The sequence below is a fragment of the Diorhabda carinulata genome, chromosome X, assembly GCF_026250575.1.
Source record: "Diorhabda carinulata isolate Delta chromosome X, icDioCari1.1, whole genome shotgun sequence".
Lineage (NCBI taxonomy): Eukaryota > Metazoa > Arthropoda > Insecta > Coleoptera > Chrysomelidae > Diorhabda > Diorhabda carinulata.
The window spans coordinates 37,220,722-37,246,419 of NC_079472.1; the positions used below are offsets into that span (position 1 = coordinate 37,220,722).

Genomic DNA, 25,698 nt, shown 5'->3' on the forward strand with positions numbered 1-25,698 from the left:
ACTAGGACTTATCTATGAAAAGCCGGGATGGTTGTAGACCTCAACTAAATTCCAAGTTGTTGGAGTTGAATTTGGTGTGTTGATAGTAGTGTATCGGTTTGATCCTTGGTAGTAATCAAATTCTTGATAGATGTGGATCTGTGAAAAAAAAAATAAGGAAGAAAACGGGAACATAGATATAAATTACTGAAGAAAGAATGAGTAGATGAAACAGATTTGAATAAAATGGAGCTTAAATCCGTGATTTGCCAAAGCAAACAGTTCAGTCATTGCATCCCTTTTATGTTTCAGGGGTTGATTATGTCGGCCCTATCTTAATCAATGAAAGCCGTATTCGGAATACACAAAAGGAAGGCATATATTGCTCTTTTTATTTGTTTCTCAACTACAGCAATACATCTAAAACTAGTAAGCGAATTAACAACAGAAGCATTTTTATCTTCAATGAAACGTTTTATTTTATTTCTCGAAGAGGTAATATCGCTGATGTTAATTCGGATAACGGAACTAACTTTGCTGGTGCCGAACGGGAGATTTTTCGGTCACAAAACTTTCAAAATAATATTAAAGATAATTTTCAAATCAAAAGACAAATTTTCATTTCATACTAACAAAATCCTCCCGTTTCATGGGAAAGAGCCGTTAGATGTGTTAAACATCATCTTCGTCGTTTAGTTGGAGACGCTTCTCTAACATCGTTTTATACATTGCTAACATGCATTTGAGCTTGTCTTAATTCCAGACTAATATTTCCCTTATTCCAAGATCCTAATGATCTAGAGCTACTAACCACAGGTCACTCTTTAATCGGAGAAATGTCAACATATCTTCTGGAAATTTATTTGCGCGATATACCTTATCGCAGATTATCTCGCTGGCTGCGAATTCAACAGATCCAGCTACATTTTTGGACGAGATGGTGCAAATAATATTTAAACCAGTTATAAACTAGACCTAAAGGGCATCGAATACGACAACTCCACCTAACCATCGGCACTATGGTCATTTTAATCGAAGAAAATCTACTTTGAAATGAAAATTGGGACGTGTCGTGGCCACTCATCCAGGTAGTGACGGTATAGTACGTGCAGTTTCGATTAAAACAATCAATGGTGTTTGTAAACGCGTCCTCAAAACAATGTGTTTTGTCCCTACCACTAGTGATAATTGAACAAAGGACCCATCATTTATGTTACAATTTTGAACAATTTCAATCCAATTTAATAATTATAAGGATATTTGCATTGAAACCTATTCGTTCTGTTCCCAAATAAATACAAAATCTAAATAACCCTGAAATAAGAATACAGAATTTGCTTAATATAAAAGGACATTATTAGAGCTACTTGTAATTTTGTTAACGCTATATAAAAAGCAAAGATAGATGACGTTTTAGCAACGAAACAGGTTTTATTGAATTCTTCGTATGTAGTGCGAAGTCAATAAATAATTTCAAAAACTCCAACGTTAGAATAAACAAATCAGAACATCTAAAACAGATTTGTGTGCTTGACCCCCTTCATCATACACATCATTACGGCCATCTTTAAAGTTTCGACACCACTCACGCACAACACCATACCTTATGAAGTTTTCCCTATACACAAGAATCATTCTCCGATAGATTTCTGCAGCACAACGCCGACTGACGCCTGAATGTCAACAATGGCGGAGTGTGTAGTGCGAGAGCTTCGCAGTCACACAGCGCATGCCCGCTTTCTATTGTCCCTGTAGCGTCTGCACGGAGCGATCGGAGGTTGAAAAAAACGTCCCTCGTATTTGAAGGCCTAATGATATCTTACAAACATGTATCTACTTAAATGAGTTTGTCTATTGTTGGTGTTCACATTTTCTGGTGGCTTATTCCCATTATAATTTCTTTGATGTCTTATCACTACTTGTGGTGGTAAGTCATAAATATTTGACTTTGCCTTTTAAAAAGGTTAATGAAAACAATCCCTTATTATTAATAGTTTATTAGCCGTTTCTAATTCTATACAATATATATTATGTTGATTATCTTTGCATTTAAATCAATAAAAATAAAATTATACTCTATATTATTTACATCAAATGGTAACTATATTATTATGGCAACTTAAAAAATAATAACCAATCTATTTTGCAACTAAACTATTTCACTAAAATGACCCTGATTTACCGTTATATGTCCACCTATCAGATGTCTACAAAAAACGGATACGTCCTGGACGATTACACATATATACACTAGAAAAAATTGATAAGGATATTAACCTAGTCAGAAATATCATTTCCATTAAAACAAATATCATCAAAATACTATTACTTTATGATTACTTTAGATGCCAAACTTTAGAAAAAAACGAACTTGTACTGAAATATTGAAAAATATACTGGCCAATTTGAGTAAACTCCACATAATAAGCTTATGCTTCACAAGTAGACACTTAAGCCTGTATGGACGTTTGGTATCCAATTATGAGGATGCATCAACACAAGCAACTTAACAATCAGTCAAAGATTCCAAAACAAAGTAATAAGGAACATAGTTGATGGTACACGTCCCTGTGACCTCCACAGGGACCTGGAATTGTACACTGTTGACGAGACTATCAAGAAATTAGCTAAGAGTTATGAAGGAAAAAAATTCCAAAACAAAGCACTGATCAAGATAGTAGATGGTACATTGGCAATAGTGACCTCCAAAGGGACCTGGAAATGGACACTGTTGACGAATATATCAAGAAATTAGCTAAGAGTTATGAATGAAGACCCCATTATCAGGTTAATGTGGAGGCTATCCAGCTCCTTGACAATATCGGTTTGAAAGAAAGACTTAAGAGGGTATAGCCCTTTGAGTTAGTTTAGTGCTTTTAGAGCAACCTAACCAATGCTGAGGATACTCAAAATTTAAAAGCAGTAATCACTTTTAATATTGTTTAAAGCAAAGTTACTTAGATATTTTGGGGTTATTACAAGAAAATATGACATTTCTCTCTCTATTTTACTCTGCATATCTTTTTCGTTATTCTTCTTTGCCTTTTGTACTCTCTCTTATCTTCATCAACATCCATTTGAAGCATTTTCTGTTTAATATGTTTTCTCTTTTCCATTTTTTTGATTCTCTGCCGAATCAATTCCACTTTCTCTTCTTTGCTCTCCTTTTTATTATTTTATCTGCGGTTTTCTTTATCGTTTTCTTGATGTATTTCCATTCATTGTTTATCTTAAGATTCTCTATTTGGGTTAGGCTATGTTAGGGTGCCGATCATAGCACAGAACTAGTTTTTTATTAGATTCCGAAGATTCATACCAAAAAACTTGAAATGCCAAAAACTATAAAAACCTCAAATCTATCAATTACGCTGCTCGAGAGAACTAATTATATAAAACAATAAATTTTAAAGTTCACAAAAACATAAATAAACGGAACAATCCGGTAGGTTCCTAACAGATGATGATCCAGATTACTTCGGTCAGTTTCAGAACAACAGTGAACATGATTCGGATTACTTTCCGAACAATCAAACCATGATCGGAAGATCCGAAAAGCCTTTAGAACAATATCATGATGATGATCCTTTGTAACCACAAAGGATTATCATATGGTTTATGACCCGATTACTCCGATTAGTATCAGTAAACGTAAATCAAGTTACTTTCCAAAATTTATACCGAGAAATAACTAGGGGGTTCATTTGGCAACGTTTGTTGGGCGAATTATTAGCTTCTGGTTAAGGTGCAATTTCATGTTAACACGTCACTGGCTTAGAGCGTTAAACAAGATACAATTTTTGACTGAAGCGTCTTAAATTAATGCAACGTCAAAACTAAATATTTATTAAATCGGATATCCAACTAAAGACGTTCATTAATATTTAATAAGTAACAATTTATTTTTAACACAAACTTTATGTTTATAGATTAAAAGACAAAGGTGGTATATTTTGGTATTTACAACTTTTTGAAGTTAGACGCTCTGAAATTTGACGCTACATTAACACATTATACCACGTGATCTTATTTGACGCTCTAAGCAAACGTACATTTAGCAACGTTGGTTGGGCGAAAAATTAGCTTCTGGTTAAGGTGCTAATTTCACGTTGATGCATGCTTAGAGCGTCAAACGAACGTCAAACTAAACATTGTTTACTTTTTAAATCGGGTATTCAACTAAAGATGTTCATTAATATTTAATAAGTAACAATTTATTTTTAAAACAAACTTTATATTTTAGGTTAGACAGACAATTAACAGAGAGGTATATTTTGTTTTTTTTTACAACGTTTGGAAGTTTGACGCTCTGATATTTGACATTACATGACCATAAGATGGCGCGCTAATCGAAATTATACCACGTGAACTCATTTGACGCTCTAAGCCAGCGTCGAGCATCAATATGAAAATGCACTTGTATTTATTAGACACGAATAATTTTTATTATTGTATGTAAAGTGTGTTACTTTGATATTAATTTTATTTTCGGTAATGAATTGAAATTACAGTATCAAATATTGTGCATTTGAAAATTACTGGAGAGTGTATTGGTATTGAAACTTTTTCATATGTATTTCAATAAAAATCAAAACAAAGCTATAAATAGTACATAACCTTGAAAAGAAAGCTACTCTCTACCGAAACTTGTTAGATATTTAAATGAAAACGAAACTTTGTATTTACTTTTGAGAGATAGTTTACATTTATCTAAACAGATCGTTTGTGTAGACGGCAAATTAAAAGAAAAAATTGTTGATGTATCCCGTTGCGGTCACCTTTTACATACAAAAAATGGCTTTAACCTTGATAATCTAATGTTATTCCATTTGGAAAAAGTACGATGTTTAAAATAAATTGAAAATTCTTGACTAAATGAATATCCTTGTAAAATTCATAGAAGGCATGTAGGTAAATCACAATCCAAATAAATATCCACATTAATGACAACTGATGGTGGGTCGATCGTGGGGTTATCTTGATATGCAGTTCAGTAAACTCATCTCGCGCTATATTATAACTGTACTATTATCTCTTTGGCTGAACGTAGGAATGAAATGCTGGCTTATTAGCGTATTAGAAAGTAGCGATTATATCTGAAAATTGAAAAAAAATGTGTTAGAAATCAAACAAGTAATGATAAGTCTCTTTCTGCACATCTCAATTAAAATACCGTAAGTTATTAAAAACGAAACAGGAAACAATATTTATGAATTGGAAACGACTTTCATTCATCTGTTCAAAGGAAAAAGACTGCCATCAAATGTACCCTTTTTTATGATAGTCACTATTGTTAAAAGTGATTTACGCGAAAGCACGTTAAAAATATTTTGAGTTTATAATTTATATATTGGTGCAATTATAAACAAGAAAAACATTATTCAGAGACGGTTTTGTTGGCATATATCCCAGATATTGCTAAGAACGGCCTCATTCCAATTTTATGGCCAAAATACTCAAACAACACTGATTTTGAAAAATAACATTGACATTAGCAAATTTAAAAAATTTGTACATGTATAGTTCTTACAATATCAATTGCACATTATAAAAACCCTTTCCAAAAATTTTGTTTGATATACCATAGGTGTAGATACCTCATTTTATGAATTTATTATTTTTATAAATACTTTTAAAAATATGTATATCTTATGTGAGAAAGTATTTGTTAAATGGCAATCGGGTACTTAATCGTTATACCACCACCACGGAAATTGCGAAGTATGAATAATAAAAGTATCTGGATGGGGTGGAAGTCTATTTTACATAAAAAATGGCGGATAAATTAATAAAAAAGAACTTTTTCAAAATTTTGTAAAATTGTAAGCTTGCATTGGATTGATGATAATTGTTATTATTATTTGTTGATTGAATTTCGGTTTCGTTTCACAATTTGGATTTCGGTTCGAATTATTCTTCAGTTGCTGTTAGTTTATAACAAAGACATGTCCGTTTTAAACATTTTCGGTGTGTTAGAACGTGTAGGAGATAAAGAAGTGCTCGTGTATGGAGGAGAAGGGACTAAGGATCGGTACATGGTTGGAGGGTATTAGCATATCATTAAAGACCATCGCTTTTTTCATATATGCCTGGCCGCAGGAGTATTCCTTGTGCAAATTTTTAGAACGAGAGCTGGCTATGAGTAGTGAGGCTATGAGCGATTGGAGGAATTATTTAAGGGAAGTTTGTGCGTACTCATTGCTCCGAAATAAAAGGAAGATCGGGGGACCCGGCATGACTGTGGAGATTGATGGGTCGTGCTTCTCGAAAAGAAAGTACAAGTGCGGTAGGATGTACTCTCGTCAATGGGTTTTTGGAGGAATATGCCGTGAAGATGGTGACTGTTTTTTATACGCGGTCCCGTACAGAGCAGAAGCTCCTCTTATGGTAGTTATTAGTGAAAGTATTGAGAGAGGTACAACGATAATATGGAAGGCGTATGGGGCGATTCCTATACTGCCAGCACTCTGAAAATTTTGTTGATCCCGAAACCGGAGCTCACACGCAGCGACTTGAGTCCATGTGGCGAAATGCCAAGAAAAGAAATCGACGCGAATCGGGAACGAACAGGCAAATTTTCGATTCGTATCTGTGCGAGTTCATGTGGAGGTCTAGGTAAATGAAAATTATTATGGAAATATAGGAATGGAAATATATTGATTTTTCGTATTTTCCCAGATATAAAAATGTCAACTCTTTTGAGCAGATTCTTAAAGATATTGCTCATTTCGATACAAAATTGTGAAAAATATTATACACTTTTATTTACATATATGTATCATAAATAAATTTTATGATTTTCACGTGATCTTTTTTGGGATTATGTATGTAGAATTTTTTGAAAACATAATTTTTTTTTGCGTTTTCCGTCTTAATTTTATTTGCTTTTCTTCTAAAACACTATTTCGTCGTTATTATTATTATTATTATTATTATTATTATTATTATTATTATAACGAAGAAGACCCGGCGGCAATTGAATCATTAGAAATTGGACGGCATTATACGCTGTTATTTAGACAGATCCACTCAAATTTAGTCCTACTTGGAATTTAGAAAAAAATCATTATTATACCTCCTTAATATTAAATTATAAAACGTAAATAGACGACTAAACTGTACCTGCCTGTAAGAGCGTTTGGTTTAAACAGGGTACCAGAGATGACCCTTTTTTCCCTATTCGTTTTTTTTTCGAACGAATTTTAAAGCAAAAACAATAAAAGAAAATAAATTCGTTGCAAATAAAACAAAAGAGAACAAACATTTCAATTCCAAAGAATCTTTATAAATGATAATGTTAGATAGAAACGTCTGAGCTAGAGTTATCATTTGATTGAATTATGAAGGGTTGTAACGAAGGTGATACCACATACTCATCTTCTTCTTTGATAACATATTCAACGCAGTTTTTCCAAAGCTCTTGGCGGTCTGCTGCTAAAAATTTTCTTTACGAGTTCTACAACCTCTTTACTTACTTCTGAAGATTGATTACATTTTACTAATTCTGATTTTACGTTTGTCCATATTAACTCTAATTTTGACACACATTCATCAAGTCCACGTGGACTGACGGTTTGTTAGATGTTTACCGAATTTTATACGGGGAGTAAACATTATTTTTCATTTCTTAATTTGGTATGAGTGCCAACCGTATTTATGAAATATTGATTATTCCTCGCATAACTATTTTCTGCAATTTATATTGGAACAACTATATAAGCATTTATTTCTGATGCTTCTGACAACCTGTTTTTAATTACAAAGGTAAATTTTTGAAAGTTAAAATTTCAATAGTTGGGTGATAAATCTTTTTGTAGGTTGCCTTGATTTTCGGAGCATCAGGAGCAGATCTAGGATCAGAATATTTTGTTACATTTAAAGCTTCAAAAGCTTTTAGAGGTTTTATATTTTTAGGGATTTTTATAATTTATTTTTATCAAATCAAGAAAAATAAAGCTGTAAAAGTATAGGAAAATAGGAAATTGTTTATTGTCAATATCTATGATTTTAAAAAATTAGATTTGAAGAAAATGATTTGTTACTTAAAGTTTTCGATAATAATAAAAATAATAATAATAATAAAAATTAAGTGACTGAAAGAAATTATTCATTCATAGTTTTAAATTTAATATTTGTTTGATGGTATTTTATTATTTTGAAAGTATTATTTATTTAAAAGTATTTATTATATAATGTTATATAATTGTGGGTATTTTAGGGGTTTTTGATTAGGGCTTTGGAGAGATAAATTTTTGAGAGTTAGAAACACTACTGGGCATAAGCAAACCGCGTATATGTGTACCTGTACCGTGAATGAGTGTAGAAAATACCATTACTTTCCAGTGCATTGTAAATGCGTGACAAGACATCTTGATCACCATGAATGTCTGACAAAAAAGAAGGATTGATGGTCTCAGGCAAATTGCATAGTTATTTATAAAAAAAATCTGTGATACTTGTATCTAGAAACACCATAAGTAATAATTTGTTAAAAATTATTCATCGTAAAACGACTACTGCAATTATAATAATCACATGTTTTTATTTGCAAACAACGACTATAATGGGTACATTGAAAAGCGATATGTACATGGTGTGCATAAAATAATTGCTAGTTTTAGATCAATCTGATCATTTATATTCAATACAATGCACAGGTATAATGATAATTCGTCTACTAAGGATTTTTGGTATGGTTATACTAAAAGAAATTCGTTGTGTAAATAACTAACTTGAAAAAATAAACTACGAAATCTGAGATTAAATATCTCTTATTACACATACTTTTAAAATTATTTTGTATCAAGTTTTGTTTTTAGAGAAAGTTGGTTACTAAGCATAATTAATTACAAATTCAAAACTTAAAAAAATGTTTTTAATAAATGAAAAAGTTTAATTTGATTAGATGGTTAATCAGTTAGTATTATCACTTTCTTTTTTTCCATAAAGTCAATTTTAATAAATTTAATATCTTCTTTTGTTAAAAGATGACAGAAACTTTATTAAAATCACTATTAATGTCTCCTTGTGCGCGGCATCTGTTGATTTTCTCTTAAACTTCAATAGAGGTAAACAATCAAGCCATAATAGGAACTAGTTTTGTTGTTTTATGAACAATAAAAAATGTTATATGAAAAGTCTAAATAGTCAAATAGTATACCTGCTTAAGGTGTTTTGCTTAGATAAAAACAACCACACATCCATAAGGTGGACTTCGAAAATAATAAAAACGTGGTAAAAGTTTTTACAAATATACTGTTTGTTAAAATTCCATTCTAGTGGCCAATAAAACTTTTGGGCACCTTTTTTTTAGTTTCGTGTAGATATTCAAGTCTCTTCCTCCCGTACTTACATGAACAAATGCATTTCCAATCTTCAACGACATCATTCAAATTAATTACAATTTTATGAGGCTAGAAAGTTAGATCTGACCTCTGTAGACACAAATTTCAATGATTTTTGTTCCTTTTAGGTTACATAATACTGTATGTCCCGTTTTAAAAACAGCTTCTGACTCCAATAAAGGTATTCCATGATGTTAGAAAGGGTTTCTCAATTTTCGTTGTTTTTAGATCGAATCTTAAGCACAACTTTTTGTTCTAACCACACAAACACGTTTAGGAAATAATGGAAATTACAACAATAGAGAAAACCTTATCAAAATCACTAAAAACACAAAAAAAAACTAAACATCTGAAACTTACAAATTATATTGTTTTTAACTGCTATAGAAGCCAAATTCAGCGCCATCTAGTGATGCGTAATTTTCGCCAATATGTCAATATGTCACAAATAAGGTCGATTTTATCGAAATTGTCTTTCCGATAATTACGTAATATTAAGAGTAAAATGCAACGTCTTCGTGTCTCCGCCTCCTGCCTTTCTGTCTAGGTCCTAGACTCTAGGAGGACAGGGCCGACATGGCCCTAAATGCTAAGCTAAGTGCGTTTTATGCTGCATTTTTAATTATTATTATTATGCTATTGTTAGAATCATATCGTATCCTTTGTCTACACCCTTCAGGAAGGTTTTTAAACTGTTATTTATCGTTTATACTTTATAACTTTTCTTCCATATGAAATACTCCTCTTTACCTCTACCTTTTATATTTACATACACATAGTAATACTAGATTACACGTTTAAGTGTTACCGTTTACAGTGAGTTATTATTCACAAGTGCCAGTTTCCTTAATTTTCTTTGTTTATTACCAGAAATTTGATAGGATGTTAGATTTGTCGGATAATATCATATGAAAAATCCTGCATATACTGGAAGGAAATGTAGTTTTCTAATTCCATTTAGGCGCTCTTTATAACTCTCTTTTTCGCTTATATTTGAAGTACCTAGCTTGGATTGTCGAATAATAACTGAAATATTAACTTACCGAAAAATGTTCTAAATCGTTTATACTTTTCTCGCAATAATCATCTTCTACCAACATTTCTCTATTGCCGTAACGATTTCTAGAAAAAAAATCAAACTCATTATAAATCACAAAAATATGCCAATTAACAAAATAAAACATATCTTGATTGCAATTATATAATACGAGGAATATTCAAATACGAAACAATGGGTACCATTGAGGTTTTTATTTGAAGGTCATAATCAGAAGCGTGAACACAACTATCCCATAGTTTAATGTGCCAAAAGATTTCCTGTTGGCAGGGTTCCTATATCTATGATAAGATCCAGTCTTCTCCTGTATCCTTCGAATTTACACTACTTCTCTTTTAGATGTTTTTTTAGCAGGCCAAACATATTGTAAAAATGCTATTCGGCCTATTAAGTTTTTCAAATATTTTCTCAGCTCTAATCTGGCAGCTGTAGAACTGGAAGAAACCGAAATACAGATGGAAATTATTATTTAGAGGAAACGAGTAGATAGAACAGATCTGAATAAAAAGGAGATTATGCTAAAAATGAAGAAAAGATAGGGAAGATAATTGTAATTTTGTGAGCACTATATAAAAAAATAGCTGAAAAGATATTAGAAAAATTTGCTAGCGAATATTAAGAATATTATCACCACAAATTTACTAAAATTTACTTTGATTTTAACCTTAGTAGGCGTTATAGGATGTAGATAGAGTTTTGACTGAGGCACAATAAGTGAACAAAGGATAGTAAAAATATTTGAAGAAAAATGTCAGAATAGTCAGAATATGTGTACAAGATGAAAGTCACAGGACGACTTGGCTGCAGGACGCTGCTTTCACTTGAATTTCACCAGTACATTCTGAGTGACCTTGGAAGTGACGGTTATCGTGGAGTAGAATCATCCTTCGTGTGCAGCTCAGACCGTTTGATCTCAATGAATATAGGCTACGGAACGTTTTCCAGTACACGTCTTGAAGAATTCGAAGAAGATCGGACTTCGAACGTTGAAAAATACGCTGAAATCAACTCTCCTGCTATGGACACGGTCTTTAATTTAATAAGAGAAAATGACGACACGTGATTCCATTGTATGCTGATCCGCTTCTTCTCTGGCTTAAAATGAAACGCCAGCTCTCGTCACGATCCAGGAAACTAGGTTCTTCATAGTGGTACCAGGTATTTAGGTATTAGCATCTTTAATTATAGTCAATAAGGCCTATAAAATATGTTTTAATCATATTAGGAAGTAATTTCAAGTCAATGCGTCTTGTTTATACAACGTCACAGCCCCCTACGATGAAAAAAATTAATAATTGATAGATATATGTATTTATAGCTAAAAAATCCATATAAATGTACATTGTGTTATATTGGAATATTTAATTTTCATATCCTTTTCCACCATTTGATATCTTATGTCAATAAATTCAAAATTAGGCCTAATAACACCAAACAAAACTTTAAAAAGTTACAGGACTGGATCTATTTTTGAGTTACACCTAAGTCCTGGTAATTAGGTTATTTGACTGAGAAACGTTAACATTGTATATTGAGAAAAGTGTACAGGAGTTTTGAAAAGCTTTGAACTATTATTGAATGAATGACTGTAAAATGGTTTTCTATTCACAGAATAAGTATTTTTTGATATAATTGCTCATATTCTTCAAATATTTCCAGAGTTCGGCACAATAAATTATGTAGTAACACAAGAAAATTGTGTAATTCAGATCAGTTTGAAGTAAACACAGGAAAAATTTTTAATTAGCTTTGATTGTTCTATTAGTGGAATTTACGAGCTTTCAATATTTTATTTTTGTCGAGTTCTCTTTTATTTTAAAAGAAGTAAGACCCTTGAGAATTTAAATTTGACATAATTGATTCAGTTAATTTGCGCTTCGAGAAAAATGTGAAAAATTGTAAGGGATTGTGCCATAACAAGTTTCAAACTTTGTATTGCGCTCATGTTAGTTACATATGAAATAACAGCTGACGGCATATAATAAATGTGATGACTCTGACGAAACACAGACGATAATAAAAACTATATTTCTTTCAATAATTCATTCTTTGTTCTTACGTTGCTAAATAAAAATATATTTGTAAGTGTGATTTTGTTTTAAAAAATCTATATTTGAAGTTTTAATCTATAATTGGCGCAGTCAGTGGAATTCGAAACCTTGAAGTTTCTACATCATAAGTGCGTATTACTAATAAACTTTCGAATTAGTGGCAACATGAGGAAAAAGAACCAGGAAAGCAGATCTCGAGTTGATGAACAATCTGTAAGTACCTTTCCAAACGCCTCAGTATAAGGATTTTAGTGAAGATAGTTAATTTCTGTTCATTGCGAGCAAATTCCTTATTATAAACATTGTTTTTAAATTATTATCATGAGCGATAGTGATGAAATAATCAGCGGAATCTCAAATATATAATTAGATAACAAAAATAATATTAACACTCAACGGAATAATTGTAAACAACTTACTAATTCCTTAAAATTAGTAAATTCAACTTTGAATATGCCTGAGATGAACTGGAATCTTTTAAAATCTAGAATTGATAATATTAAACCGCATCAAATAAATTTCTAATTAGGTGTGAAGATTTCATTAATGATTACTGGCAATTCAATGATGCACAATTAGCTAAACACATGTTTCAATCAGTTCAAGAAAAAATTATAGATAAAACGGAAAGAAGCCTCCATTCAATGTTTCACTAATCATAGAAATATTGATTGTTTAGTCGAAGAACTAAATGAAACCGTTTAGTAACAAACCATAGATGAACTTTAGAAATCGAATTCAATTATTAAGAAGTAATATCGCGCAGAAAATTAGTAATAATCCTAACTTAACTAATGCGGAGAAAGTGTGGAAAGTAAACCATTATGATAAAATCGCACTTAGCACTTTTATAACAGGTTGTAGTGGTACCTTAATAAATAACTTACATCTCAAAAATCCGGCCTCACTTGAAGATGCGATGGCCTATCTGAATGAATTTGAAAACATTGAAAAATTATATGGCAATCTAAATGACAATAGCCGAGCAACGACTTCCAGACTTAATAGTAATAATCTACAATCCTACTGATTGCGCCAATTTTATATTAGAACTTGGAATTTGGATTTTTAAAAACAAAATTACAATTACAAATATATTTTGATTGAACTATTAAAAGAAATACAGTTTTTATTATTTTTTGTGTTTCCGCGAAGTCATAGTAGTTAAAAATATCTCTCAAATATATTTTTTGATCAAAGAAGTATATTAGACATTCGCAAAGCGTACCGTGTTTGTTGTGGAAAAGTAAATAGTATCTGCTATTTGTTGTTACTGAAGATAAATTCGTTAATTCACATTCTTTTTTTTTTATTCGAGTAAATGATTCTTGATACATTGTATTTTGTTTTGTAAAAACTATCAAAATTATCAACACCGACTCAATCGCAGATCAGTATTATTAATAGTTCTTATATCGAAAAAAATATCTAATCGGGTTCTCATAAATCATCTGAGACGTAATATGTTTTTGTACATCATTAAAATTTCTCTCCACTGATTTAATCAATGAATTATTAACTAATAACAAGTGTACGGTTAAGGTCAAACTTTATTATTAGACACTTTATTCCAATTAAATATTTTGGCAAACCTGAATCGGCTGGATTCATTTTCTTGAAAAAATATAATGTATTGTGAAGACCTTTCTACGTAAAATAAATAATTAGGTCCTAATAGATGTATAAGAAAATTTAAAAACAGTTGAATATGTAATTCCGGATTTAATATATTTTCGACTATACAAGCTCTTATCAAATCCAGCAAATAAACGATTGAAAAGGCCCATTCTAGTTAAACTAACAATTCGGAAGAAACATGAAACAAGAATTGATAATAATTTTGAAAATTTTCATGGCTCAACTACGTGGACTCGTATCTGGATTGGACGTGGTTGCTTTAATGCCGAAAAAGAGGTTTGTGTTCGCTAGTCTAAGCAAATTCTATTTGGTTTAAGTTCAATTGCATTGAGTATCTAAGTTGTGAATGATATTTTCACGAAGTTGATTGAACTACTGTAGTAGCTGCAGAAAAATCGAGTCTTTTAATTTGCTGCGACGCAGTTTTTTCACAATTTTCATAATTAACATAAAGATTATTAAACACTAGTCACCTTCGATCTCTTTGTAAGTGAAATAAACAATTTCTTTTGCAGTATTATTAATAATATTAATACTATTTTAAACTATAAGTAGAATTCATTTCAAATGTAGATTAGGTAAGTACGGGTCACCCCGTCTAGATTAGTCATGTATCATTAGGAAGCCTGAGACCCTTTATTTTATCCAATTTGGAAACTTATTTAACTAGCTAATCATTCTCCCAATTTTTTCCTTTATAGCTTATTCCCAAATCAGAAAAAAGTATTTTGCTTTATATATTTCAAATTCTACTTTTTTTCTTCGAGGCAATCTACTGTGTTATCCCCCAGCATTTGACGACCTTTTTCAATTCAGAGCACTGACAGAGCAGATGCTCGATGTTTGAAATATATTTATAGTAAATTTCTTGTACCAACTAAATATAGAATCTAAATAATCAACAAATGGAATTCAATCGTGAACATTCTCGTACGATGATTTTCTATCACTTCGACGTGAATCAAACCAACAGCAGAGTGCCAATCAACTCTCTTCGATTTTTGGTGATCAAGCACCATCTGAAGCAACCGTGTTTCACTGGTTTTCCGAATTCATTCGTGGTGGCACAGGATGAATTTCGTGAAGATCATCCAAAATCAGATGTTGTGCAAGAAAACATCGATGCTGTGCATAAACTGATATTGCATCATCGTTATGTTATACAACGTGATATTGATGCTCTCACACACAGTTCAAACAAAAAAAAATGTTTTTGAACAGTCAAAACATCGAAAGGTGAATTGCTTGATCAACATTTTTCTATACCCGAAGAAGCGGTTTATACCTTTAAATCATATGCTTTGGAATTGGAAAAAATCTTTCGACAATTGGTTCAATCGCATGCAAAAGTGTATTAATCTCAATTGAGAATATTTTAAAAAATTATGAAGCCATATCCAATTATAAATATTTGATTTTATTTGTCCATTTCAAAACTTATATAAGAAGCAACCTTCGTAGAATGAATGCCTCGAAATAATTAAATATAAAAAGTTTAGATTCATACTTACTCCAAGTACCTCCTCCAGCTCAATAAACTGATATATCCAGCTATTGAAACGACTAAAAATACTCCTGCTAAGATTGCAGCTATTGTTCCAGGAACTATCGCAATGTGATCCAAATCACTTCTTTTGGCGATTGTCTCATCACCATAATTCTTCATTCCTATGAAATTTAAACTTAAATGAGGATTAAATTCATGCAAGCAAAACTATCTTTTATTATATTAATATTATTAAACTCTATAAAACATTATTCCTGCACAAATATTTTTGTAATACCTAAAGTTAGATGCTCGTCGATCAACTTTCTAAGGCAATTTTAGCTAAAGTCAAAAAAAATCTTAAAAAATCAATCGCTTAGTATTGAAACATTGAAAATCCACTTTGTATTATATCAGGTGGCATTTTGAAAACTTATCGCCCTCTATATGTCGGTCCACATATAGTAATCACTTATTTTTAGGGGGGCATGGCTAAATTAAATTACATAAATCTCTCTAATGGAAACGTGGGTTGATTTCAACTACGTTCTCAAAAATTGTTTTATTTGTTTTGATTTATAAACGTAATATCATACAAGTCATTCAAAATCTATATACGCATATAAGATCTGTGTAAAATTAGGTAATAGATCATCAGAGCCATTTTGAATTGATAAGGATCTGCTACAAGGATGCTGCATCTCGCACACTTTTTAAGAATATGTGGCAAAAGCACTCTCTCAGTGTAGAGGAATGGGCATAGAGATTGATGACGATACTTGTTTTCACACTCTACAATTCGCCGATAATCAGGTGATATGCGCAAACGAGAAAGAAGATCTCTAATATATGGCAAGAAACTATAAGAAAATGTAATAGCTACAGCTATTTCAGCGTTAATTTTGATAAAGAAGGTCGAAATAAAATCTAGAATAAACAATACAGAATAAATAATAAAACCAATTAATAGTATTCTATGTAGTACAGAGATAGGCAAACAAAGAAAAATATATTGTTAGCACTAGCAAGTCCGTGAAGCCGGTCCTGTCCGGCTATAATGGAATTATATATTTGATATACCGCGGAATTCGTTTATTTTTTGTTTTTATATATGTTTTGATCATGGTAGGCGATTTGTTTATAGTCTAATATAAGTGTTTAAATAAATTAAATAAGTAGGAAACGGTGTTTATATCTGGATCAAAAGTACGTTAATATATGAACCAGAGACGTGACGACTAAAAAACAAATGAAAAGGAAATTAGAAGCTACATAAATGGTCGCAATGAGGATGACATCTAGGACATCAAGATTGGAAAAATGATTAATAAGAGAATTAAGGAACAAATGGGTGTAAAAGAGACGGTTATAACATGTATGGAAAGGAAACAACTGGTACGGTATGGGCATGTTCACAGAATGACAGAAGCAAGATTAACAAAGAAAATAATGAAATGGATACTACCTAAAAACAGAAAAAGACAAAGACCAAGGAAAACAAGGATGGGAGGAATAAAACGATCAATAAGCCAGTAAGAACTAAGGCAGAAAGACTGCAAAAATAGAAAACAATGGCAAACGGGCATGAACATGTATGATCTTTTAATCTCTCGATTAGTCAATCGTCTGATTAAACTAACAAGGCATTTAAATGACAAATTCATTTATTAAGTTATACCCCTACAGTCGTCCAACAGTCATGGCAATGCGAAAAGTCAAACAATAAAAACATACGTCGGAGATGATATGAATAATATGAATGAAATTACCAAAGAGACTTCTAATTGCTAATCAGTTTATTCTCGATTTCTTTTAATTCATTTTACGCTTGGATCGGCATCTGCATAAAACACTCATATGAACGAAATTTCTTGTAATTGACTTTTAAATTTCCAAGCTTTCTGAAGTTTAGATACAATTAATTATTTTACAAACAAAACTGAGGATACCTTGTATAATGTACCAATTTAACTTGTCGATGAGCTCAATTATTTGCAGTTTTCCACAATTTTTAACCATCTACGGCTAAAAATGTTTACAAACTATGAACGTATCAGATGTATTTATTTCAGAATTTTTTCTAAATATATTAATACTTGTTTAGAAATTTGATAAGTCTGTATTTATCAAATTTAATAAACTATCAATTTCAACCAGTGGTATTAATTTATAAGTGTTATAGTTCATGGAAGTTAGTTCATGGAGCTATCTAAAATACAAATACACAGAGTGATTTATCAAAAACAAAGAATAATAATTTTTTAACATAGGATAATATATGTAATAGTAGGAAGATTTATTTTATTCAAAACCAAATGGTCTTCCCAATAGTAGAAGGCAAAATCTCAACAATGACCATGATCATAATATTCGTTGGGACTCGCTTTAGACAATGAACTTCTCTGGAACAAGCATGAGAAGTACATAACCATTTAAACTACGCAAGCCATGAGGTTGTGCAAAAACTTTGCAGGAAAGATTCTGCTCTGATTGCGCATGACTATAATGAGACCAATAAACAAGTATATGGCAGTGAGGCACTAGAACTCTTTTAAAACCCACGACATATTTTGAAGGTCTTTGAATATACAACTAGGTCTATGGGAGTATGCCCATCTGCTGCACTAGAAGTGATTCTGAATCTCTCATCTCTTCATGTATTAGAGGAAAGCGTGGCGGGGAAAACTCAGAATGTCAAGAGAAGAGTCATCAGGAATAGGCTAAGACCATACCATCCCTAAGAACGAAATAACAAAAAGATTTAGCTCTGGAAAAAATTACACCAAAAGTATATTAGAAACGAATAGTTATAGAAGCATAAGGACTTAGAACCAAACACTCTCAGAGTTTAGGTAATACTCCTCCAAGTGTTTTTCTAACAGAAGTATTTACAATCGAAAAATTCAATTTGGAAAGGAATTAATCCGAGCGCCAAGAAACTATATCTCTGAGTAATGTCGTAAGATCCAAACTGGTTTTGAAATATCTGGATAAGTTTCCTCTTATAGGATCCTGGACAAGCTGGAGCGGAGGAAAATGAAATAGCTGAAAGACTTGCTAAAGGGGGTCAGATAAATCATTCGTAAGACTTGATTCCTTTTGTGAAATCGACTACAGGATAATAGTGAAAAGAACAGAAAAGGAGGTAGACAGGAAAAATACCGTCACCGGGATAATCTTTTGGGCCGCAGTGCATATGTCACTAGTAACTGTATGTATTAATATATATATATATATATATATATATATATATATATATATATATATATATATATAATGCTCGGGCCCTTTTAAAGCGATATAAGTGATTAGTTCTCCATCTAGAACTATGAACTTTTGCCCCAGTATCATGGACATAGAACCAGTAGCAATTTTGATATTGAAATCCAGATCGGTGTAAAGGCAATCCAACCAACCATTCCTCGTCTTTAGTTACTAATTTCCAATCGCTCTTACCATTTGTAAGCATTCTTTAGAGATACCGTATTGATACCATAAAGAGAATTTAACATTTCGTGAGTTTCTTCAGCAATAAACTGTTCTTGCGATGCTCCTGATTCATGCTTCAAACTTGTAACGATTTGTCACAACATATTATGAGGCTTTGAGACAAACAAGTCGTAATTATTGTAGCTTAAGCAATTGCTAATACTAAATATAAATTTACTTGAAAAATTCACCAATTGTAAAGATGATCTCGTTGCTTTTTGAACATCAAAAATTAAATTAAACAAAAACAAATCATATCTTACCTTCTAAATTAACATTTATTGAATCGTCTTTCAAAAATATACTTGTATTGACTGAATCATCTGGTTTATATACAATTTTAGGCTGATTTGGGGCCAAATCGTAATCGACTGAAGATGCAGGTATATTTAACATATCCGAAACTTCTGTATCTTTGTTATCATCGGAAACATAGGTGTAGGCAAAATTCGATGAATTTGTAGGTAGCAAGTGTTCTAGTTCGTTAGGCATATCATCAGAGCCAGATTTTTCTGTGCTATTTTCATTTTTATCGATTTTATCCTCTACCTCGGTAGTAGAATATTGTGTTTTATTTGAAGTTGTAGGGTTTTCATTTATGCTTATATAAGTTATTCCATCCAATGGGACACATAACACTAAAAGATAAAAGTAAAATGTTAGTTACACAGTCGAGTTTACTGTTTGTGAAGTGATGATGAAATTGCAAAATATTCTAAATCGATTGCATTGCTAGCAAATACGGTTAGTATAACAAAATATTCAACAGCAAAAATTCGAGGAAAGAACAGTCTCCACAATTCCGATCCAAAAGCAAGCACTGTAATTACCACAAACGTCTAAAAATAATTTTACTTCTATGAATGTGATTCAGTCATCCAAATTGCAAAAATCATCAAGTGAATCACATCTAGTCTTTTGTAACGTAGAAAAGTGCACTACATTGCCAGTTGAAGACATAGAAAATGCTTTGACAGCAAAGATATTGGTCTAAAAGCCTTCATGGACATAAAAAAGAGCTTTTAACAACATTTAACATCAATCACGTTAAAGCCAGAAAATCTAAGAGGTCACCCAAGAATTCTGATATATAAGAACTGATAAAGCTAGAAAGAAATGACAAAATAATGGACCAAATGCACAGCATAACATAGACATCCTAGATATATCTCTCTGGTACCAGGTTTTAAGGTTCGTCTTCTTAATGGACCTCTTTTTCCAAATATTTTGCCTTGCAGGATGAATTAGAGCCATACATTTCTAGATTCGGTTCTCATTATGTGGTCCAAGTACTGTAGTTGGCGAGTTTTCATGGTTATTTTTACTTCTCGTTCAGTTTTTATTCTATTGAGGACGGCGGTCCAGGAGATCTTGAGTATTCGTCTATAAAGCCACATATCGAATGTCTACATTAAAGATCCAGAGCTTAACTCCATAAAACAGGACAGATGAGACCTGGCACCTCATTTTTCTTTCAAAAGAGAGATTGTGACTCTTGAAGAAGGCCTTAATATGGCAACATTGTATTTGTTGACAATATAGAATATTGTCCGATAGTCCTGTGACAGTCAGGAATACGGACTGAATATCAATATCAAAATAACAAAACTCTTGATTATAAGTGGAAATATTACCACAGGATGCCTTTTCTATGGTAATCAAGTTCCAATAGAAAAAGTCCAACACTATAAATACCGTTGTTATTATCAACGAGGATTGGAGCAGGAAATAAGGACTCGCCTTGCCTTTTCGATGCGTTTTCTTGAACAAACTCTTATTCCAGAGCTGCTATATCCTAAAAGCTAAAGAAAAGGACGTAGTTGGTAAATTAAATTTTGCTGTTGTTATTTGTTGACTCAAAATGCCTGAAAGATTGTCATAAGCTGTCTACACATCAGAATATTGAAATATTTTTCCTAGGAAAATGTGACATGTGTCATCGATAATTTGAATGTTTTTGTTTTTTATATTCAAGATGCTGTTCAGCTCACGTTATTTTTTTATTTATTGTATTCTTTTATTGCTATACCAATAAGTTTTTAGATTATTATAGAAATAGATGCAAAAGTACATCTGACCCGCATGAGTGGTCGTACACTTCATGACTATGTTTAAAGCAGACTGAAAATAATACTACTAATAATATTTATGAGAAGAAACTTGAAATTCTTTAATGTATTTTCGTAAAATAGGTTTTCTGTTATCTTAATGACGTATATCGTAATACGCACTAATAGGTTAACGCTACAATTTTTCCAAAATAATTTGTTGGTGACGCACGAACTAAATGATTTCAAGACGTTAAATGATATGGAAACTGGTTATTACGTGTCTTGTCCTACATTAGTTTTAAGGTTTTAGAATAATGCATAGACTTTTTAGATATATCTAAATTCCAAACAAACAAAACAAAAACTCAAAATTATATTCAATTTATAAGCTGATCAGATTAATGTTAATATTGCACAATAGGCTTGTTTCTACTAAAAATAAATCGGATGGCTTTGAGTTTCTAACGATTAATGATGATAATTACTAAACAAAAAAACAATTTTTCTTTCAGAATATAATAAAATAATATTTTTGGAAAATAAGATCGACAAAATGAGGCATGTAATCACCATTAAACATTAAACACCAACCCGAAAAGCGTAACGTCACACCTCGCGAAACGCTATGTTGTAGCTGTCATCGAGTCTTCAAGCAATTATTACGTTTTTAATTTAATCTTGAAAGATAGGTATAATTTGCCATGGATTTAACAAAGCAAACTGCAGTATTTTTCCCAAAATTGACGCCGTTATGCTTGACAAATTTTTTGCAATGAACACCTACTTTTGTTCATCGAAAGTCCCCAGTGTTAAAAGTTATATATAAGTATTATGTGAAGAAGAAACAAAGTCTTATTTAATTAGCATTTACCTGCTAGACAGAATCGCATTTACCCACTGTAGAAAGAAAATACTTAACTGATTATGAGGTTAGCGAATACAAAGTTTCTCAATTAAGTCATAACATTTTATATGTTATGTGTGGTGTATTATGATAGATTTTGCAAAATTCATTTCTTTTACTATACATTCATAAACAGAAACATGTTGTTTCATACTTGATAAAGTAAGAGCAGTTTGCCTCCTTGCCATTTTTAACCACTTTCTTCGTATTTCTTTATTGTTTGGAACGTATATGAATAATTTGTATGGCGTTTTTATCATTGTACTTTCACATTAGGGCACTAAACAGTATTTATAATACGAGGAATTCATTATTTATTATAAAACACAATAAACTGTTAAAAACAAACGCAGCTGTTTCGCGAGGTATGGCGTCATTCAAGACGCCATGACAGTCTTCGCCTTTTTCGCGATCAGTTTCAAGTTCATTTCTAAAAACTTAATACTAACGTAAAAACCCTATTTTTCTTAAAATAATATATTTTTGGGGTGAAATAGATGCTAAGCTATAGTTTGAAACTGATTTACAAATTTTGTCAACTAGCCTATTATCAAAAAATCTTTAAAGGTAAGTGACATAACAAGTTGAGATGAAAGAAGAGTTTATTTATTTATTTATTTACAGCACCCTACATCCTAAGGGCCAATTAAAAGGTGGAAAAGACATATATAAGAGTTAACAATTGAACAATTAAAATTGTAAAGTACAAATAAACAATGGTACAATTAGATGAAGTATAAATATTATACCCACGGAAATACGAAAAAATTAGCAGCTCTAGAATTCCACTCCCAATGCCAAACGCCAAATACGAATAATGAGAAAGTTGAAGAATATATGACAGTGATATTGCTTCATTCGATATAAAGGAGAAAATTGTTCATAACAGTTCTAAGATTGAAATGTGGGACTCGGTGGCAACTCGAAGAGTATGTATTCTTAAAAGACCTAGCAATTTTGGACAGTCAATTTTATTCGTCACAATGTTGTGAAGGAATATCAAGGAAGTCTAGATAAATATTGTCAGACCTGAATCACATATATTTAACATACTTTCTGTGAATATTATTTATTCTCCTGATATGAGTTTGGTAGCTTGGCTCCCATAGAATAGCATATTCTAGTTTTGGAAAAAAGAATGGATCAAAAAGTAAAGATACGGTTTTAACTTCGGTAAACTACCTAGACTTCCTCAGATTAATTTAATGTAACACCAAGATCAATGAATGCTGCAGAAGTTTTAATTACATTATTAAACATGCGATAATTAAAATTTTTTACTGAAAGATAAGGTATTACACTTTGAAATGTTAAGAGGAAGTACATTTTGATCACAGCAATCACAAATTGTATCTATATCAGATTGAAGTAAGTGGAAGTCATTAATGCTCGATATGGAATGATCTACCTTCAGATCATATGTATAAACAAGAACATCAGAATTTAATCTCAAGACAATGTCATTCATAAATATTATAAATAATAGTGGCCCAAGTACTGGGCCCTGGAGTATTGCAGAAGATGCTTTAATTTCTATGGAGATATAACTATTGTAAATAACTGTAAGTTTTCTATCTGTGAGGTATGATATAAATAAGTTGGTAAATGAATCAGTTAAACCAATGCTGGATGGCTTGGTCAGAAGAATGACATGATCCAAGCGATCAAAAGCTTTGGAAAAATCTGTATAGATGACATCAACCTGACCACCGCTATCCAATTGTAGTGCCGCATACAGCGTTAAGCACATTAAATTAGAAACCACTTGGTGGAAAACAACTTAGTAAAGCAGAGCTTCAAATATCTTGTTAGAAATAATTGTGATAGGTCGATAGTTCTCAATAACAACCTTACTATTTTTAAGAATGGTACAAATTCGACCAGTTTTTCTTATCACCGGAAATTTACCACATTTTTACAAGAGATTGAAAACGCAACACAATAGTTTTGCAAGAAAATACGCACAGTCCCGTAATAAAAAGGCTGGTAACCCATCGGGCCAAGATAAAGAGTTTGGTTTCAATTTTGTGAGGCTAGTTAAACCTTCAGGCTCAGTGAAATCGGGAGTAACACAAGGCAAATAATTTATATTTGAATCAATATGGTCAAAATTGGGTGTAGATGAGGTCATACATCCTGAAAATAATCAGCAAAAGCATTTACAATGTCATCTGATTGTTTAAGAGGTTCGTTTTTAAAGAACATACGATTAGGTATGCTAGTAGTTTTCCTATTGAGTAACAGAAGCAAAAGTTCGATATTCACAGAAATTTACAGTAACAAAACGATATTCACAAGATATTAACACAAAAAATTAACAACTGAACCAAAAAAACTAGATAAAGTACAGTATGTTCATAATTCCTCATCAGTCACTATTATTTCCTCTAATTAGAGATTTCACTTCCGCAAAACTATTTTTGGGAAGCTTTATTACATTTACAAATAAATTACAATTTGATTAACTCAACGATTGAACTGAATAATTTCATTGAATGAACTAACTTTATTAAAATGGTTTTTCACAACAACTATTTGTATCAAAAGTATTCACAAAAAACAAATCTTTTTACGTTTCAATTTTCAAATCGTCTGGATTCTAGATATAACTCTCTTGTACTTTTTTGGCTACGTGTAGCTTTTATCAAGCACTTATCTTGTTTAGACAAAAAATCAATGTAACTCATCTCTAAATTTGAAGTTGTGTGAAGGTCGGCTCTTAGCAAATCCACAATGCAGTGATTTCTAGACTTCGTTCATTTGAACTGCAAGTTAGCAGGACACAACGGTTTTTAACGCCTCCAAAGTGGCTTCTTTCACACTAGCGAAAATATTTTATCTTCAGAAAAAATAGTTTTACAATAGGCCGCTAGGATAGATTACTGAGAAGAACTACTAAGCATCAATTCTCCTGTTACACTTAACTTCCAAACCCGAGACAATCCGTGTCCCGAGCAACTGGAGAACCAAATGGAAACGGGACTATACCGGGAAATCCGGGAGGGTTGGCAACCGTGGTCTGCATTTGCGACATCTTAATCGGCATCGACTACAACAAGACTTTTCTCTCTTTGAGACGGGCTTTGGTAATTGTCCTTGATCTAATCACTGATTTTCTATACTTAGGTAAATCCATTTTTCATCATGTAACAATGCGTCACCTCAACCGACGATTCGCTTGAATTTCTGCTAATTCGTGTAGCATTATTCGAAAACTTTTATAGATCGAACCTAATGATTTTCAATGTGTTATTTATGGTATCTTTGTAACTTCCAAGCTAGTCCGATAAACGGAGAGTGCTGATACTAGGTTGGTTTTCCTTATAACCTAAATCTCTGACTTAAACGATCTTCAAGCACTGAATTTCTACTAATAAAACGATTAAACTAACGCTGTGCCGTTCGTTTATTAAGTGTGATTTCTCCTTCAATTTCACATAGTTTTTTTGCTGCCACGGCTGCTTTAAGCATTCGTTTCCAATTTCTTAACTATACACGAATTCCATATTTAACGCACTCCATACTATTTCTCATAAAAACGTACTGCATCGTCAATAAACAAAGAGAGAATTATTGAAAGAAAGTAAAGCAATTATACTCCTCATAGAATTAAAGACTAGTCTTAACAAGTTACCACATGTTTAACATTACTTGGAGACACTCCTATAAAAACTAAAGTGGTTACTGAAATTCCTTACAGAC

General features: G+C 31.8%; 1 protein-coding gene across 1 annotated transcript in view; it reads right to left on the reverse strand.

Annotated features, from left to right (window-relative positions):
• Nucleotides 1–3,080: 3,080 nt before the first annotated feature.
• Nucleotides 3,081–25,698, reverse strand: part of LOC130901357 (uncharacterized) — a 36,525-nt gene continuing 13,907 nt past the window's right edge. Inside the window, exons 2-5 of the mRNA XM_057812680.1 lie at nucleotides 19,305–19,679; nucleotides 15,578–15,734; nucleotides 10,364–10,442; nucleotides 3,081–5,072 (exon numbers count right to left, since the gene is read on the reverse strand). Coding sequence (XP_057668663.1) covers nucleotides 5,067–5,072; nucleotides 10,364–10,442; nucleotides 15,578–15,734; nucleotides 19,305–19,679 — 617 coding nt within the window. The 3' untranslated portion in view covers nucleotides 3,081–5,066. The remainder of the gene's footprint in view (nucleotides 5,073–10,363; nucleotides 10,443–15,577; nucleotides 15,735–19,304; nucleotides 19,680–25,698) is intronic.